This window comes from Eimeria tenella, genomic scaffold (assembly GCF_000499545.2).
Source record: "Eimeria tenella Houghton genomic scaffold, Eth_scaff1, whole genome shotgun sequence".
NCBI classification, from domain to species: Eukaryota; Apicomplexa; class Conoidasida; order Eucoccidiorida; family Eimeriidae; genus Eimeria; species Eimeria tenella.
This window is the reverse complement of record NW_013541457.1, coordinates 795,469-812,910: the sequence shown is the minus strand read 5'-3', so window position 1 is coordinate 812,910 and position 17,442 is coordinate 795,469. Positions and strand designations below refer to the sequence as shown.

At 48.4% G+C, this 17,442-nt stretch overlaps 3 protein-coding genes across 3 annotated transcripts; all 3 read right to left on the bottom strand.

The window, feature by feature from the left end:
• Window positions 1–473: 473 nt before the first annotated feature.
• ETH_00005210 (U5 small nuclear ribonucleoprotein, putative) lies at window positions 474–8,391 on the bottom strand (the record flags this gene model as incomplete). The annotated part of the gene is made up of 18 exons (XM_013372433.1): window positions 474–560; window positions 840–999; window positions 1,211–1,318; window positions 1,554–1,670; window positions 1,787–1,920; window positions 2,125–2,225; window positions 2,735–2,820; window positions 3,089–3,228; window positions 3,429–3,550; window positions 3,986–4,043; window positions 4,242–4,417; window positions 4,669–4,783; window positions 4,941–5,099; window positions 5,279–5,366; window positions 5,683–5,771; window positions 6,006–6,110; window positions 6,404–6,877; window positions 7,222–8,391. 18 exons carry the CDS (start codon window positions 8,389–8,391, stop codon window positions 474–476), a joined length of 3,489 nt encoding a protein of 1,162 aa, XP_013227887.1.
• Window positions 8,392–11,476: 3,085 nt separating this feature from the next.
• On the bottom strand, window positions 11,477–13,548 carry ETH_00005205 (ornithine aminotransferase, putative; the record flags this gene model as incomplete). Its single annotated transcript, XM_013372432.1, has 4 exons — window positions 11,477–12,224; window positions 12,484–12,646; window positions 12,786–12,951; window positions 13,291–13,548. 4 exons carry the CDS (start codon window positions 13,546–13,548, stop codon window positions 11,477–11,479), a joined length of 1,335 nt encoding a protein of 444 aa, XP_013227886.1.
• A 1,758-nt stretch (window positions 13,549–15,306) lies between these two features.
• ETH_00005200 (DnaJ domain-containing protein, putative) lies at window positions 15,307–16,911 on the bottom strand (the record flags this gene model as incomplete). The annotated part of the gene is made up of 1 exon (XM_013372431.1): window positions 15,307–16,911. One exon carries the CDS (start codon window positions 16,909–16,911, stop codon window positions 15,307–15,309), a length of 1,605 nt encoding a protein of 534 aa, XP_013227885.1.
• Between the last annotated feature and the right edge of the window lie 531 nt (window positions 16,912–17,442).

The following is a 17,442-nucleotide window of genomic DNA, read 5'->3' as shown; positions in this document are numbered from 1 at the left end:
CTTTGATAACCACCTCTACTTGCTGGTGTCCTCACGTCTACAACAGCAGCTGCTACTCCTGTATCCCTGTGTATCCCTGCCTTTTTTCTCTCCCCTTGGCGATGAACTCCCGCTCTCTTTCTCAAGCGCTTTCTCAGGCCGTGGTAGGGAAGAAACGGACAGAAAGCAACTTATACTAGGCCTTAAATGTGCCTCTTCACTGTTCCCGACGAGCCATTAAAACGACAGTTCTTTTCTCAATGCAAAGAATACAACTGCGCATTATCCTTACTACCAAAAAGGTCTCTTGTGGCTCCACTGACAAATCATGGTCCACCTGGCTAGCTGCTGCTCCTACTAGATGTGCTGCAGCAGCTGATGCCATCCCGTTGCACTTGCCTCTCCTGCTGCAGGCTCTTTCCTTATGCCTTTTGGCACAAGGGTCGCCACTACTCCCTAAAAGTTGCTGGTCCTGTTCCCGCTGATGCTGCTGCTTACAGGAACTGCTGCAGATTGTTGGCAATGCTGAGCAACATGGGATCATCGAAGAACTTGTGAATTGAGACGTCCTCGCTTAGACCCTGAAATGGTGCGAATTACACAGACACACGAATTCGCAGATCTGCTTAGAGCCAAATGTTCACTTGGCAACCAAGACACAAATTCTTCAGTGTGCTCTGTCACACATGCGGAAACCACACCATCACGAGCGGCAGCAACAGCAGCAGCAGCAGCGTCAGCAGCAACGTCAGCAGGACTTCAGCTCAACAGCGGCAGACAAACAGAGCCCCCAAAGCTCGGGAAGTGGCAGTGGCAGCACCCAAATCCTCAGCAGCAGCAGCAGCAGCAGCACAGCCTACTTTTCTTCTCCTCGTTTTCAGTAGGAACTCTCTGGCAAGGTGAGGAGCTGGCGCTGGCTCTAACGGCTTAAACACAATCTGCTTGTCCAGAGGGTCCCCTGGAACTATGGCCCAGTTGTCGAAGACGGTCAAGCACATTGCCTGACCACTTGTGTGTGTCCTGCAAAGTATAGCGAACGGGAAGAAAACTCTTTTTAGTCCAGCACTCATCGGTTTATACAGTAACGTACACTAAAATAGCGAAGAGAAACATGAAGGCAAACGAATGAATGCCAGCTTCCATTGTTATGGCGGAAGTCCAAATACACTGGGCTAGTAGTTCCAGCCGCAGCAGCAATACCAGCAACAGCAACAGCAGTATCGAAACGCACCTGAGGTCTGTCTCGAAGCCAAAGGATTCTATGGCTGGCAGGTATGCGTGCACAATGTAGAGGGGAGTTCCCGGCTTGGGCATGTCGCGAGCTACATTGCCGCGCCTCCTGCAAGAGCGGCAGCAGAGCTAGAAAAAGGCAACAGTAGGTGTGCACCTCGAAGCGATAGCAACGCGCGAATACCTCAGGAAGGACCGCGTACATTTTGCAGCAGCAGCCGCAGCCGGTGCTGCTTCTTCTGCTGCACGCTGCTACAAATCCTGCTGACAATTATGCTGCCGACAGTGCCCGTTTCTGCCCCTTGCTGCTTATTGCTACAGTTGCCAGCTTGTTAACGTCTAACCGTGCAAGCACTGTATAAATGGCTGAGACGCAATCTGCTGGACACTGGATCTCGGAAAACATGATGGGCTCCAGTAGCCTGGGAGTGGCGAGCAGCAGAGCGGAGTAGGCCACGCGCCTGATATCGCAACGACATGAATAGACAGAAGAACCATGGCAAATGATATACTTGAATGATAAAAAAATGAGTAAATGCATAGATGCAATGGACAATCGATAGCTAGGTAAACCGACCTCGCACTCGGAATAATCTGACCCCCTCCTCTGTGCACTGCATCTTTTGCTATTTCTGCATCCACCAGCTTGAAGCGCACGCCCTTCACGTTCTCCTCAATCAAGGGGCCCTCTCGGGTCGCCCATTGGAAGCCCTGTGGTTAGCTCACACATAGTGCAGTTCAAGGCATAGTTCCCAAACCCCGAATTTTGCCGCACGGAAAGATATGAAAGAGCGAAACAAATGTAGTTCTGGCCAAGTCCTGTTTTAGTTTAAGTCAATATCCGTTTGTATCGCAAGTAACGGGAACAGCTTAGTTTGTTGCTTCGTTTATTCATCACGCTTTTGCATTACTTACTTGGATAACACTTTCCTTAAACGGCAGCAAGGCCCCCTTCTGTTGCGAAACGAGGCGCTGGAACTCGGCGTTGAACACCTCTCCCAGTAGTACACAAGACCCTAAAAAACAAGAAAATCCAAGTGGTAGTACTCTAGTAACATCAAGGTGCATTGTGCCACGATATGTGTGTGCGGACAAGCATTCACATCCACTTCTGGTATTTCCATTGCAAGTGACACATATGGCCCAAAAGAACGTTGAGGACCCGTAAACGGAATATTCTTCTACGCGCAAACTGGATGCCTTGCAGATATAATGCAGTTTAGAGCTATACATGAACTTAGCGTAAATTGGTTCTGTCCACATGTGGACGGTAACATCAGAACGGCAAGACTAAGCAGATAAACGCAAACTTAAATGGGAAGAGAGCAGTCAGATGCAAGCCATCCAACTTGATGACCAGCTAAGCATGCGCGTATAGACTACACGATAAAACACAAGTGCCACATATGCACTCGCGCGTGTTGGTATCAACTATTGTCAGTCTGTCTATAATTCAACTCACAACTTCGCAGCCTGATTATTTAGTTATTCATGTTTTCTGCCCATGAAATTGTTCTTTTCTCACCTCTTGCAGAGGGCCCGAATGCCCAAATAGACCTAGCCGCCAGCAGATCCCACCCGTACTGAGAAGAGAAATGCTCACCCAGAGTCCTAAACAAAAAGCAAAGATAAAGTAGAATTTGGAGGTCTTCGCCTTGGAGAAATGTTCTAGAAACAGCCACTCGACCCACACAGCATCAACATCAAGGATTGAAGCCACGGCAAAAGTACCAGTAGTGACACCAGCAGCAACTTCCCCACAAGCGCCAGCAACACGTCACATACAGCAGCAGTAGCAGCGAGAGCAAAAGCAGCAAATGTACAAACAGCAGCAGCATCAATACAAGGAGCTGCAACAGTTGTGGCTACGTTGTGTTACCTCTGGTCCCATTTGTCGCTAATGTGTCCTTTCTCGAGATCATCTGCAATCCGTTTCTCAAGGGGCTCGGCAATCATGTAAAGCTTATTCTTCTTGTTTGGCGACTCTGCGAAGCACTTTAGGGCGCTGGTTTCCACTACCTGGCAAATATCAAATACAGCCAAGCAGCTCCAGGCATTTGCAAACGTTGAACAAGGAGTTAGACAGAACCGCCACCTCAACCACCTCCACAGCCACAATTGGCACCATTACAGGCATCAACGCCACGAACAGCAACAGTAAAAGCAGCAGCGAAACCCGCAACAGCTACAACAATAGAAGCAGCATCTGCAGCACTGACCGTTTCACAGAACTTGACGACTGGGTCGCTGACCTTCACCTCCATATTACCGTATAAGATTCGCAGGTCATGCAGCAAGCAGTCCAAGTACAGCTCCCCAGTGCCGCAAATTACGTGTTCACCTGTACACACAACTCAGCCTGAATTGTTGAATTAGGCCAAATGCGTTAATCAATGTTTGCAACCAAAAAAATATTCGTGAAGGCTAGTGTGTAGATGTGCAACCCAATAGTAAAATCATGCTCAGCTTGCGTGAGGGGAAAAAAGGTTGCAATCAACTAAACGGCCAAAGCGCCAAGTAAACATACAACCACACAAAAGCATATGCATGGGCTATATAAAGCTTCGTCTCTTTCTTGCTATATACACATATTTTAAGCATTGCAAACACATAAATACGAATGTATGTGCGCAATACGTATGCATAGCTTATGTGTCTGCTCGGGGCCAGGACCTCCGTTTTATGCCCACTTCGCGCCATTATTTACCTCTATGTGCTTACTCATTAAAAACACTGAAACGTAGAGAGCAAATGTGCGAAAGCCACGCAGTATTACCTGACTCTTCCACTTTCGTCTGCGCTATCGGATATGCCTTGTCTATCCTTCTCAACCCCTGCATGGAGCATAATCAGAACAAAAATGGAAACTTGTTTATGTCTAACTAATGGGCATGCCTACACATGTGCATAGATTCCAGAACCCTGCATTTCACATCTATGGTTCAAAGCTGCAGGTCTCGTAGTCACCATTCAAATTTAGGGCTCGCGTTTCAATACGACAATCTGGGGTTTAGGGCTTGAAAGTAACTCACCTCAATCATTTTGGGAAGTTCACTGGGCTGAAGGGGCTCGCAGGCAACTTTGAGCACAGGGGCAGCTATGAACTGCAGCGGCCTGAAGATCTCGACTTCGCATTGGTGGTCAAGAGAAGTGATGGTGGCTGTCTTCTTCACAGACAGATCGCAGCCGCCCAGAAGGACCCAACTACCTGTGAAGAAGAAACACGATAGACAATAACGCAAATAAACTAAAAGGCTGATTAATGCGTTGAAGAAAGACGAGGAAATGCACAGACTGACTGAAGTACGGAACGGAGGCGATCCGAATGCAAATATAATCAGGCACTAAAACGAACGGGTATACAAGAGAACAGGTAAACAGCAATCAATCTCCTTGCCGAGCAACCTGTCCATATATTTGCACCCTATTTACAAGTGTCTGTCTTCAGTTGTTAATTACCTGCTGGCACGCAGTCAACCTCAACTCTGTACCTGCCCATGGGTATCCACAGGTGAGTAACTTCTCTTATCAGTTGGTCCTCATCATCATCAAGGGAAAACGCCTCTCCCAACACCTACAACAGTAATGTTAAGTGCGGCGATATTCATTGTGATGAGAAATCAGCTATAAATACATATACAGTAATATTAGGTAACAATGAATACGTAGCACTGAAGAGAAAAATAAACGAGAGAAACGGTCAAAGCAAATAAACACAAATCAGCACCTACCCTGACTCTATGTCCCTTGTAGACTGTGCCGCTCATGACTCTGCCCAGCAAATCAAAGGCCGCGTAGTTGGCAGGCCGGTGATAATTTTTGGTGGTGTAGATCATGAGACACGGGCTGCGCTTGTCCACAGCCTTCATTGCAGTTGCCACTTCACCCTCCTAAGCAGCCGAGGCAGTAGCAGCAGAAGCAGCAGCAGTGATTGCAAAAGCAGCACAATGGTGTAAAGCGGAAGCACAATGCTTCGCGATAGCAGAAAAGCAAATGGTGCAGTTACTCAGCAGTGAGCTGTATTGTGTGGCTGGTCTAGCAGCAGCAGCGGCAGCAGCAGCGGAAGCACCTGGCTCCCTGTGTAGACTCGCTGCACTTTAGTTATGGCGTTCGTTTTGGGGTCCTTTATCTTCTCAACCACGCAGTCAACGAACGAACTGAGAAATCAACAGCAGCAGTAACCACAGCAGTCAAAGTTCAAGTAAGAGCATCGAATGTAGAAGCACTGGCAATACAATAGACTCTTATAGAAATGAAGCTACACCCCAGACTTAAGGTACATACACTCCATTAGCAATATGCACGGACGATAAATAACTGCACGCACAGGACTTTGAAGTAAAAGAGGAAGTCAGATTCATGTATGCAGCCACAATATTCTATTGCCAGTATTTGACCACTTGTTCGAAGCAAAAAGATGTAAGGATCCAGAAGTAAGCCCTAGACCATTGTCCTGAACCCTCTTTAGATTACCTCGAGTCCCCGAAGAACACTGAAAGGACTCGCTTCAAAAGCGTTCTGCTATCCAGCAAATAATCTTCAGACTTGAGTTTTATACCCAACTAGAACAAACAAGGAGACAGAAGCAGAGAGAAACTGAGATGAATAGCAGGGGATCGAAGCTCACAGAGTTGACGGCGACACAGCAGCGAAATGCAGTACGCAAAAGCGAAAACAAACAGCCATGAACTAGCAAGAAGTAGACCAAGACAAAAGCAACGATTAAGAGGGAGAACAGTCTGAAATGAAGGAAGAAGCAGAAATACGCGGCGAGGAACAACTAGCTACTGAAATACCTCAGCCAGTGTGGGCTCCAGCGTCGGCCTTTCTTCTGCCACGCAGTGCGCCAGCAATTTGTAGAGAGGCTCCAAAATGAACTCAACAAACATACGAGGTGCATCCTGTACACAAAGTACAAAAGCACGCTTCCTGCTACTGGTGTTCGCTGCTGCTGCCATGCCGCAGCTCTCCGCCCCCCAGCGAGAAATGTTGCTACTGACTTGCTGTCTTCTGCAAGGGCGGCTTCCGCTGCTGCTGAACCGCGTGAAACAGCAGCCGTCGGAACGCCAGCAGCACCCCAGCATCAGGTGCCCTAGTACCAGCGCTAACAAGAGCACCAGCATCGGCAGCAGCAGCATCGGCAGCAGCAGCATCGGCAGCAGCAGCATCTGCAGCAGCAGCGGCTGAGACATACTGGGAAAGGAGGGGTAGGCACAACCTTATTTGTCTCTGGATCTCTATAGAAGTCTCCCCAGAGTGCAATTTCAAAGAGCTCCAGCTGAGTGTACACGTCATCAGGGTTGTTGTTGCTCCTCTCTTGCGTTTCTTCCTCAGATTCCTTTTGCCGCCGCCGACGGCTGTTGCTGCTGTTGCTGTCATCCTGCTGCTGATAAAGCGCTTCTGCTTCGAGCAGTTTCTGCACGGGTACGCCCCCAAAGAGATTGGCTTTATCCCTTTTGCTGTTTTCTGCTGCTGCTGCTTCTTTTGCTGCCGCTGCTGCTGCAGTGGGGTTGAATACACAGGAATCGAAATAAAGCGCGGCGAAGGACTCCACAGTAAAGACAAAAGAAAACTGACTCATTGCAAAGAGCAAATTCCTGTGGCGAGGAGATATCACCACACGAGGAAGGCCCCTGACGGAACACAACGTCTCCAGCGTCTCATTTAACTGCAGCAGAACACCATGTGAATATAACAAACGAAATCAGCCGCGTAACCCGCCGTAGTTAGAGGGAAGGTCATGTAAAACTTCAAAATCAGTGAGTACAGTCGCATTCCACTAGCCGGAGAAGGACAGACAGAAAACAGGAAGAACAAGCAGTGTCTGCCTAATAGCATGTAAGCTCCACATGTTGCAGCCCATTTATTTCAGGCCTGAATTTGTACTACAGCGTGTAACTGAGCCCTCAGTCTGCGCTGCAGCTGAGGTGTAAGTACGCCTTCTAGCGGTGATAGTTCAGGGTTTGCATTCCCGAATCACAGTTTAGGGTTCGTGACTTGCAAAGCCCTTACCTCGTCTAGCATGCACTTAATTTTATAGTAGGCATCTTGAGGCCTGAGCCTGAGCTCTAAAATGAGTCTGTCTATTTTGTTGAGCACCACCACGAGCCCCAGCCCTTCCTCTAGCACCTGCGCCAGCTGCGAAGCTCCAGCTGCAGGAAGCCCCTCTAGTGCATCAATGAAATAAACAGCACCATCACAAATACGCATAGCAGCACTGGCTTCGTCTGAAAAGCAGACGTGGCCTGGGGTGTCAATAATGTTAAACAGGAAGCTGCGCGGCCCCACAAAAGGCACACATGGCTCCGCCTCCTCCCCGCTGCTGCTGCTGCTGCTGCCGCTGTTGCTGCTGTTGCCGTTGCTGCTGCTGTTGCCGTTGCTGCTGCTGTTCTCGTCGGTCTCCGCCGCCGCCTCTGCTGCCTCCTGCCGCTGCGCTTCCGCGCGAGTTTGGGGGTTCAGTGTGCGAGACCTGAAGTGCGCTGAGGTCTGTAGCACGAGGGATATGGGCACAGCCTTGATGGAGAGGCCCCTCTTCTGCTCGTCTGCTCGGGTGTCCGTGTACCTGCGGAAGTAAGTCTTGTGCCTCTTGTTCGCGTGGGGGGTGTCCACGTGCTGCGTCAGCAGCGAGAGCCCGGGGGGCAAGCGGTGCGGGTGCGTCTCCTCCACCAACATGTCAACGAAGGTCGTCTTGCCCGAGTGCAAACTGCCCAGGAGGCATATGTTGCGCACGCAGTGCGGGGTGTGCATGAGGCTGGCGAGGTAGTCGAAGGAGAAAGTTGTCTCGGGCAGCTGCGTCTCCAGCAAATCAAAGTCTGACACCTTGGTCGGAGCTATGATGGGCTCCGTAATCGGCTGCAAATCCTCCTCCTGCACTAGCGTCTCAGCCTCAGGGTACACCTCAGCGGCAGTGGGGTAATACTGCTTCAACTCGTGAGGCACGGGCTTCTGCTGCTGCTGCTGAGAGTCATCTTCGTCCATCCGCACTAAGCCGCGACGAGCCAGGTCGCCGTCAGCTGCAGATACACCCCCTCCTGCAGCGCCTGCTGCTGCCGCGGCAGCAGCAGCAGCAGCGTCTGCAGCTGCTGCGGCCTCTATGGCGGCTTCATCGTCATCTGAGTCCTCTGAGCCTTCCAATTCAGGGCCAATGTAATTACCGAACTCGTCGTACTGGTCGAGATCCATCGTGATACCTGCGTGTTTCCTTTTCCTTTTTTCTTCCGTTTTCTGGGTCCCGGCAACGGCTCCTTTATGCGCTGTTCAGATGCTACCGTTACCGCCTCAGAATCGCCCGTAACTTAGTAAATAGGGACTACTGAGAAAACTGTGCCCAGTGCAAAAGTTCAGAACACAGTAAACGGCTGCCGTCCTCGGAGGCGGCAGCGCAGGCCTCGGGGAGGCGGACAGGGGGGGCTTGCGATATTCTCTGGGTTTCTTACTCGTGATTTTGAACCCAAATCAGCATTTTGATGGGCAAACAGTTATGAAGCCACGGATGGTGCCAGATTCATAGATCCGGCGGCTGTTGCATGCGGTGTTATTATTATTAAGCATGCATAGCGCGGGGCTGCAATGAGCACGAAATCGGCAGCGCTTCAAAAAGAAGACAACTTTGCAAGCGAAAACTTTGCTTTGCTTTAAAATTTTGATTAGAGCCCTAAGAGATGGAAAATTAAGAAAAACGAAGCGCCCAAAGCTCGGGAAGTTTGTTTGCTTATATGAAGAGCTTACTCACCCCACTGAACGTCCTCAGAACATACTTCATCCACGCATTTAAAGTTACAATACGCACCAATAATGAATGCATAGAAAGGCACTTCTAAAATTTTGGTGCTGTATTTTGATATGCTCCTTGTCGTAAATTTTCACGAGCGTTTGTTAAATTCTTGTGTGGCGCGTAATGCAAGCTTGCAAATACTCTTCTCTTATTATCCAACAGGTCATGCAAATAAAGGTGTATTAAAGCCGTATGGCTTGTTGGTTAGTTGGAAAAGAATAGCTTATTTCCTAACGGCAGAGACAATCAACGCCATACTAGCGGATTTCCCAGCATCCCATACTGTGAATATCGTGTCTACCTACGTGCTTCGTAGTTATGTGATAGAACGCTAAAATATACATACAACACAGAAGAAATATATGATTCGGTGACGGAATATTTGGAACGAACCACGGCATCTACAGGACGGTGTCGCTATCCACTTCACAAAGATTCTTCCTGCCACACTCTGTATAACCGCGTCTACTCTTGTGTTTGGTCCAACTGGTCTGGGCTTTCTACCAGATTCTGGTTTCTCACTGGAGATATCTTCTGTGATCCGAATGGTTGCGGGGTTATAATTAGGTTCATTAGTGTTGAAGCTCGATTGTCTCAGAAAGTATTTTGTTAGGTTCACCGTACGGTGAGCCTGGCAAGCAAAAAAGCACAAAATATTCTACTACACATTCCAGGAGAAGAGAAAAAGCTTCAGGATCCCGGTGCTAATACCAGATAAACATAGTGAAAGAACCACAGAAGCTGTGTGCGCATGTAAGTGTGTTGCATTTGGACTTCATTGAAAACTAACATTTTTTTGTACGAGCTTGCCTTTGCCCAAAAGTATGGGCACGCTGTCACTTGCTGCAGAGTCATACATTCTAGTCTACCGACATTTAGTAGAAGCTACTTGCTAAGTATTTCATTCTCCTACGTAATACTTAGCAACCGTACGATGTCCGTTCAAACTAGTAAAAGTTCCTTTAATGTACTGGTAAGTGGGCCTAACCATATATATATAAAACCTCTAAAGGATAGGTATTTATTACAGTTTTATGATTTACCATTGTAAAGAATCAAATTAAAAAAACGAAAATACAAATATCGTGAGAATTGGACGATCAGAACAAGGCTATTTTCAAATCGATATTGTACAACTAAAAAAATGTCTAGCCTGAAGCAGTGGGATGGAACCAGCCTCAATTTGCTCAGTGCAAACATATTCTCAAGGGATTCAAACGATAAATTTCTCTTAGAACGCATTATCCTCAACAATTATTAAATAATTCTGCGTCATTTTGGATGACGATGTTATGGTTATGAATTTATTGCACTTACTACTGCAATTAGCTTAAAGAAGCTTCATCTAACCCCGCAGATTCTTGAATTAACCAATATTTCAAGTGTTTTTCGTTAACTTAAGGGATAGTCGGGCTGTAAGTCCTGTTTTGAAGAAGGTAAAATCAGTAAGTTGGCTTCTTGAGATTATTCTGTGCTTACTGCGTCTTCCAGTGCAACATCACGTAGAGCAGACGAATGCTCAATTATTCTGAAGCAGGAAGCATATCGTACATTGGTGAACACCTTATTGGCTTTCCTCTTTCAAAAATACATATTTTATTTCCATTCTTCCGCGAACCGTTCCAACTGGCTTAAGGTGACCTGTTATCTCTAGTTTCTTAACATCTATTGGTGTACTCTTCACATCCTGTAATATGCCTTGTGCAGTTCTTGGCCTTTCTGCAGACTGGTGTAGTTTGCTTCTGGCTAAGGCGACGCTATAACCTCCAGTTAACACCGTCGTGGCCTCGTTCGTTGAGTTTGTTCAGTCTAACCAGTGCGTATTAATTAGATCAGTCATTGTGCCTCGACAATCCATAAAGCCCAGATTCAGTTTTATAGCGATAGCTGACCATATCTGATTTTATTAGATGGAGTTATAAAAACATAGATATGTTTTCGCATACGCTTTCTCTGGCTACGTGCCCTGGCATGTAAAGACCTTTAAAAACGTGTAAGCTAAATTCTAAACAGAAAACGGTAAAAGGAAATTGTTTCCTCACTTTCTCTTCCTTTTTTGCCGTTAGGATGCAAAAACTGAAGAGCAACGGCCCTCTCTTTGGCCCGTGCAAAATCCCGCCAGTGCGTTCTCTGAAGCCCTAAGTCGAAAGCCTAGGCCTCCGAGAGGTGTAAATCAACATAATCCATTGGGCAGAGTTAAGGGATAAAGGGGACAACGCTCCGTAGACCCCTGCTTTTGTCCACATGTGTATTGAGATTAACAGTGAAGCATGCAAATATTTTAGCATGTCAAGTAGTTTCAAGTGTATATTCCTACCCTGCGCACGTACAACATCTCAGGTTTTGCCATAGTCGCCCAATTTATTCTCAATAATTACGAAGCACTTACCCGTGCGCCTTCACCACGACGTCCAGATTTCTATTTGCTTCAACAACGTGACATACACTATTAAACCAGGTTTTGCGTGCCATACTAATCAATAAATTGTGATTTCACGATGTTTTCCTGCAGAAAACATTTTGAATACGCTGAAGGGCATCCTTCATTTGTGCTTCATCGATGCACAGAGGTGGCAGGAAACGCAGCACATTCCCTCTAGTTGGCCTGCACAATACTCCTTCATTTTTTAACTCTATGCAGAGCTGCATAGCTTCACCACTACTTCCATTTATTTCCACAGCATTGAACAGCCCTCTTCCCCTGATATCTCTAATCCATTCCAAGTTGCACTTTTCTTTCATCTTACTCAGTTCATCCCGCATAAATTGCCCCTGCTTTTTCGCATTCTCAGCCAGTTGTTCATCGACCAGTACAGACAACGCCTCATATGCCACTGCGCAAGCCAAGGGGTTCCCGCCATACGTAGAGCCATGGGTGCCAGGTGTAAATACATTCATTACATGTGCATTTGTGACGACAGCACTGCACGGCACAGTTCCCCCCGTCAAACTCTTCCCCAGAAGGACCACATCTGGCCTCACTCCTTCCCAGTCGCTGGCAAGCATGCGCCCAGTCCTTCCGAGCCCTGCCTGTATCTCATCAACTATTAACAGCACATTGCGCGACCGGCACAGCTCAGCAGCACCCCTAAGATATCCGTTCTGGGGAATGATCACGCCGCCCTCCCCCTGAATAGGCTCCACGAAGAACGCAGCAACATTTGGGTCCTCTAAGGCCTTTTCTAGGGCTGGTAAATCATCGAAGGGTATCAGTTCGAAACCTGGTGTATACGGGCCGAAGCTGCAGGCAAACGCAAAAGACAGGCGGCAGAGCGCGGCCAGGTGTTTGCTAGTGTTTTGCTCTCTCCTGTTGTATTCCGTTCTTAAACATATTCGTGTTTTTCTGGTTCCTTCGGTCGGTCCACTTCATGGAATATTAACTTGGCTTGGCCGCCCTCGATGCTGTGGAGTCCGCTTATGAGACAGACTGGATAGGTTGTTTCATTCTGTGGGTCCATACGGGATGTACGTAGGAATTCAGCTATTCACGACTACCGTACTGTCTATAATTGTCAGGCGTAGTGGAGGAGCTGGCGGCGGCAATAGTCCGGCCCCAGTAGTTGTTATTGCAAAAGACAATTTTTGCTCTGTTTTCCCTGATGCCCTTCACTTCGTAGCCCCACTTTCGTGCTGCCTTTATCGCCGTCTCTCCCGCCTCCGCGCCTGCGAAAGTGCGCAGCACCACGAGGTCCAACAAGCAAAAAATAAAATTTTTAGCTGGAGCATTTGCTAGTTTGGGACTGCTAAAACATATTGCTGCGCTACATTTGGAATCGGGCGAGAGAGAAGGCAGCGACAACACCTGTGTTCATTAGCAGCGTTCGCTCGTAGCCTAGCAGGTCATTTATGAACTTGCAAAGGACAGGCATGCAATCGTTGTGCAGGACGCGACAAGTCAGAGTCAGCCGCTTGGCCTGCATTATCAGCGCTTCTGTTATGCGCGGGTGGCAGTGGCCTTGGTTTAGGCTCTGCACAGAAGGCACACAACTTAGCAATTCCTTCACCAGCTAGCAGACTAAATTGTTGACTTCTGTCTATTGGATTAGTGAGCTTCCGCCCTTGGAACTACCTAGGCGCATACGAGCCCGCTCCCCCATATGTGTGCATGCAAGCATAAACTGCTGAGATTTCGGTGAGTTGAAGTTCAATGAACACGCAGGCATTGTTGATGGTGTGTTGTCTGTTAGCTGCTGTGTTTGACTGCACCAACAACAGCGGCTACAGCAAAAATGGCAGTAGCAAAGCCAGCACAGGAGGCAGAAACGGATTAATTGGCCAAAAGGGATGCGGCAGAAGAAAGGTCTCACTGAAATCCCGGCAACGAAGTCCAAATACTTGTTTCCATCTATGTCCCATACGTAAACTCCTTCACCTCGTGAAATAACAACAGGAGTGGGTACATAATTAGGAGCGCAGTTAGCGGCATCAAGTCTTATGTATTCCTCTTGGCTTTTAATGCCCACTGCTTTACGGTACTCGTCAAATGATTTGCTTTGTGCGCGGTCGCGTCTGCCGGTGCTGAAGGAAGCTGAAGCCTTCCAACAACCCAGGCTGCGCAGACACATACGTGGACAACTGGTTAGGCCACCGAGGCCAACAAACGTTGAAAGGCCTTGCAGGAGTCGGGGTCTCGCTGAAGGTATCATAGTGCAGGGTATGTGGATACAACAGCCAATCTTTGCCCACTTCCTGTATGGTGTCGGCGACGACGGAACAGAATGAAAATCGTTTTCGGCTGTGCTGATGCTTTGCTGAAATTCTTCAGCGAAAAATACAAATTGTTTGTTTGAGTAATTTAAATCAGAGTTTACACTAAAAGATTAAGTAAGACCAAACAAACAATGCCGTTGTGCAGCTGGAAACGCAAATGCCCGCCTCTCCGCGGCTTCTTACGAGCCTAAGGATGACAGAACTAGGGATAAAATTTTGCACATAATCCACATAAAGCCTACACAATGAAACCGAAGTATCTGTATTGTGTAGCACTGTCCTGTTAATCAGTGGAGCGTGCTCGTGTTCACGCAGTTTCCCGTGGTGGTTTGCTGCTCGTGCCAATCGGAGCAATTAGGCTGTTTGTGTACTTTCCTCCCTTTAAGCGCTTTTCACTCAAACAAGTTAAACAAAATAATTGAAATAATCTTTTTGTGTCTTGTCTCAATAGGTGGTGCGAGAAGGCAGCTCCTTGGAAGGCATGGAGATACTCTCCAGTGGTCACTTCCCACTCCGCTACAACGCGCCATAAGACCCAAAATAAGGGTTCAGAAATAGAGCCTTTGCACCTGTGTTTGATTCTGACTATTGAAAGCGCGTTTATAGCTCTTTTCCTGCACTATTACTGAGTCCCAAAACACCATGTCGGAGTGGCTGCCAAGGAACAGCCTAATTGCCCGTGGCAAAAAGAATCTAATTTGAGCCTACACCCCATACCATAGAGGATGAAATATCTGATAGAGCTGAATACAAATTCGCGGCTGGGCCACTACGGGCGACCGAGTCCACGTGCTCCTTCACCCGTCCTGGGGGCACTGCCTTGCCTCCACTCTTGGAAAGTTATTCCCCAGCTACGGTAAAGGCACACATCATTTTCATCTGTGTCACTATTTAATCTCGACTGTGTGCATTCCTCGCTCACACAACTGATTGCGTGTCTACGCACAAACGCGCATTGCTGCCGCACGCATACGGGCATTCCTCCGAGCTCTTCTGCTCAAATCTGTAGGAAGCAAAATCTCTGACTGGACAACTTCACTTAGTTCTGTTGGTCTGTTAACATGTTATCTTGTTCACCTCCTCACTCTCAAACTAGGCAAAGTGGACTGCAAAACTGGAGTTTGTGACACCGTGCAAGAACCCATACTCACCGCCCTGTCTGTCCAAACAAAAGACTATGCGTTGCTTGCACCACTGCAAAACTTTGCTTACAAAAATGCGTTTGATAGTATGCCATCTGTGCATCTCAAATACTCTATCAATGTCAAGCTGCCTGTACAGTTCCTATTGCTTGTGCACCCCATATTGCCTGTAGTCCTGCTGTTCGTGCACCTCAGACTGCTTGGAGACCTCCAGCAGTTTGTGCACCTTCTGGTGCCTCTGCGCATGCCGTTGTGTGTACAACACAAGCTGCCTGTACATCTTATTAGGGAAGGCAGCTAATAATTCCCACGTGACATCAACTGCCAGTAGAGGACGATGCAAAAAGCTGTGAAGTTTCGCACCGCAACAAAACTTATTGGCTGAAGACAAAACACCAAGACAAACAGATGAATGCATTGAGCAGTGCACTTGCCTACCGCTCCAAATAATTGAAAAAACTGAAATAGCCCTTAACTTTCCCCTTTCGTCTGTGCCTGTTCCTGCTGCTTTTTCTTCCTCTGCAATTCGCCGAAGGCTGCCACCTCTAGCTGTTGCATGCTCATGCTTGCTGCCACCTTGGAGCCTCCCAACCACTCCCAACCTTCCTCTTCTTCTGCCTCCGCTTGCTGCTGCTCAGCTGCTGCTAGACCCTTTGCGCCGCAGCTCTTCACGTACTCCAAAATGCGAGCAGCTGCGGCGCTAGTGGGCCGACAACCCATAGCTCCGTCCAGGCCAAAGGCAGTAGCAGCATGCCTGGCTTCTGCATCATTGAGGGTGCTATCAGTGCTACTGCTGCTACTGCGTAGTGGGACACTACAGTTGCTTTTAGTCAGTGAAGCAGTAACCGGAGTGCTGAGGGGCATGTCTGCAGTAGCAGTAGCAGCAGCTTGCTCAGCTGCCAGAGCAGCAGCAAAGGCACCTGCTGCTTCTTCAGTCTCCCTTGCGATACCGAGCACCACTTCTTCGTCCAGTTCATCTGCCTCTGCATGCTCTGCGGGCTCCGATGCTGTAGGCGTACCTCGATTTGCCTCGTTTTGCTGCAGCTGATCAGAGGCCCCAGCAGCGTTTCTGATTCTCAGAAATAGCTTTTCGAAGCCTTTGGCCTTGTCCGCAAGCTTGACAGTAGGTCGGTCTTTCCGTTCACGTTTTTCTTTGGACTGCCGCTGCAGCAGCAGCGCCGCCTCAATTGCTCGTTCTCGGGAAGAGAAGGAGACGCAGGCGAGGCCTTTAGCCCTTGAAAAAAGGCACAGATCGACAGCGCCATGCCCGTAGAGCTCGGCACACAAGGAGGCAGGGGTTGGGGCGTATGCGTCAACTGCGGCAGCTGCTGCTGTGCCGCCGTTGTTGTTCGCTCCGGGCGCCCTATCTGACGCCAAAGCTGGCTCTGGCGGCCACGACAACAAAACAGATCTTTTTAAAATGTCATCTGTAAATTCCTCTCCCTGTACAGTTTCCCCTGAAGTGGGGGAACACGCCGCGCTGCTCTGATGCTGCTGCCGCTGCAACAATAGTCGTGCAGAATTGTCTTTAAAAAGGTCGCGTCTAGCCTGACTATCCGCTTCGCATCTCTGCCTTAGAAGAGCCTCGTTGCGCTCTCTGATTTCTCTTAACTTCTCCTCTTCAATGTTGACTTTGGGGCCCCTGCGGGCTTCCGCCTCCCTACGCTCCAATTCCGCCTTGAATCGTTGTCGCTCTCTGTCCTTCTCTGTCCACCGCAGCTGCTGCTGCTCACGTTGCTCCCTCAAAGCAAGCAACGTCCGAAGGTGCCGATGATATCCTTCCCGCTGCTCGCGGCTAGAGAGATAGGCGAAAGCCAAGTTCACAATTAAGAAGGCAGCAGCAGCCTCAGTCTCCCTCCCTTTGTTCTTGTCTGGGTGCGCTCTAAGGGCAGCCCGGCGATACGCCGTGCCGATTGCTTTTAGAGAAAGAGCCTCGCGGGACTCTACAGAAGATAAGTCTGCTGCTGCTTCCTGCACAGTGACAGGGCTCCCATTCTCAGGCAAACACAGACCCAGTACGGTGTACGGGCACTGACCCTTTAGGCCAGCTGGAAGCGACCACTGAGACCCCTCCATTTTCATTATCGCTATACTAGGAAGATCTCGTAACAAGACGCTGGAATGGAACGAACTGCAAACGATGAGGGCTTGGGGGCCCTCGCGGGCCGAAATCAGTATTTAATTTCCACAAGCATGTACTGAGGGACAAACAACAACGCGCGGTACCTTAATTGGATGATAAAATAACGATTAAATGCCTCTTCTCTGTCTTGTTGTATTATGCGATTCGTTAATACTGGGGCTTCCAGTAGTGCCAGGGGCTCCCAGCGAATAAAGAACCACTGAGAAATGCGAAATTAGGCATTTGGACGAATTTGCTTGGAAAAGTTTGATACTTTTCCTAACTTATTTTCCCACAGCATAGGTGAATACCTGGAAAATGAGGGCAACTCCCTCCTGCCTGATACAACCTAAACCAGGGTGACGAAGGGAAGAACCTACTCTTCTTCGGTCTAAAACTAATATGGTAATCAACTTGCCTACATGACCTCTGCGATTCGCTATCCAATGGATTTTCTGGCTGCCCAACACAACTACGGTGACTCG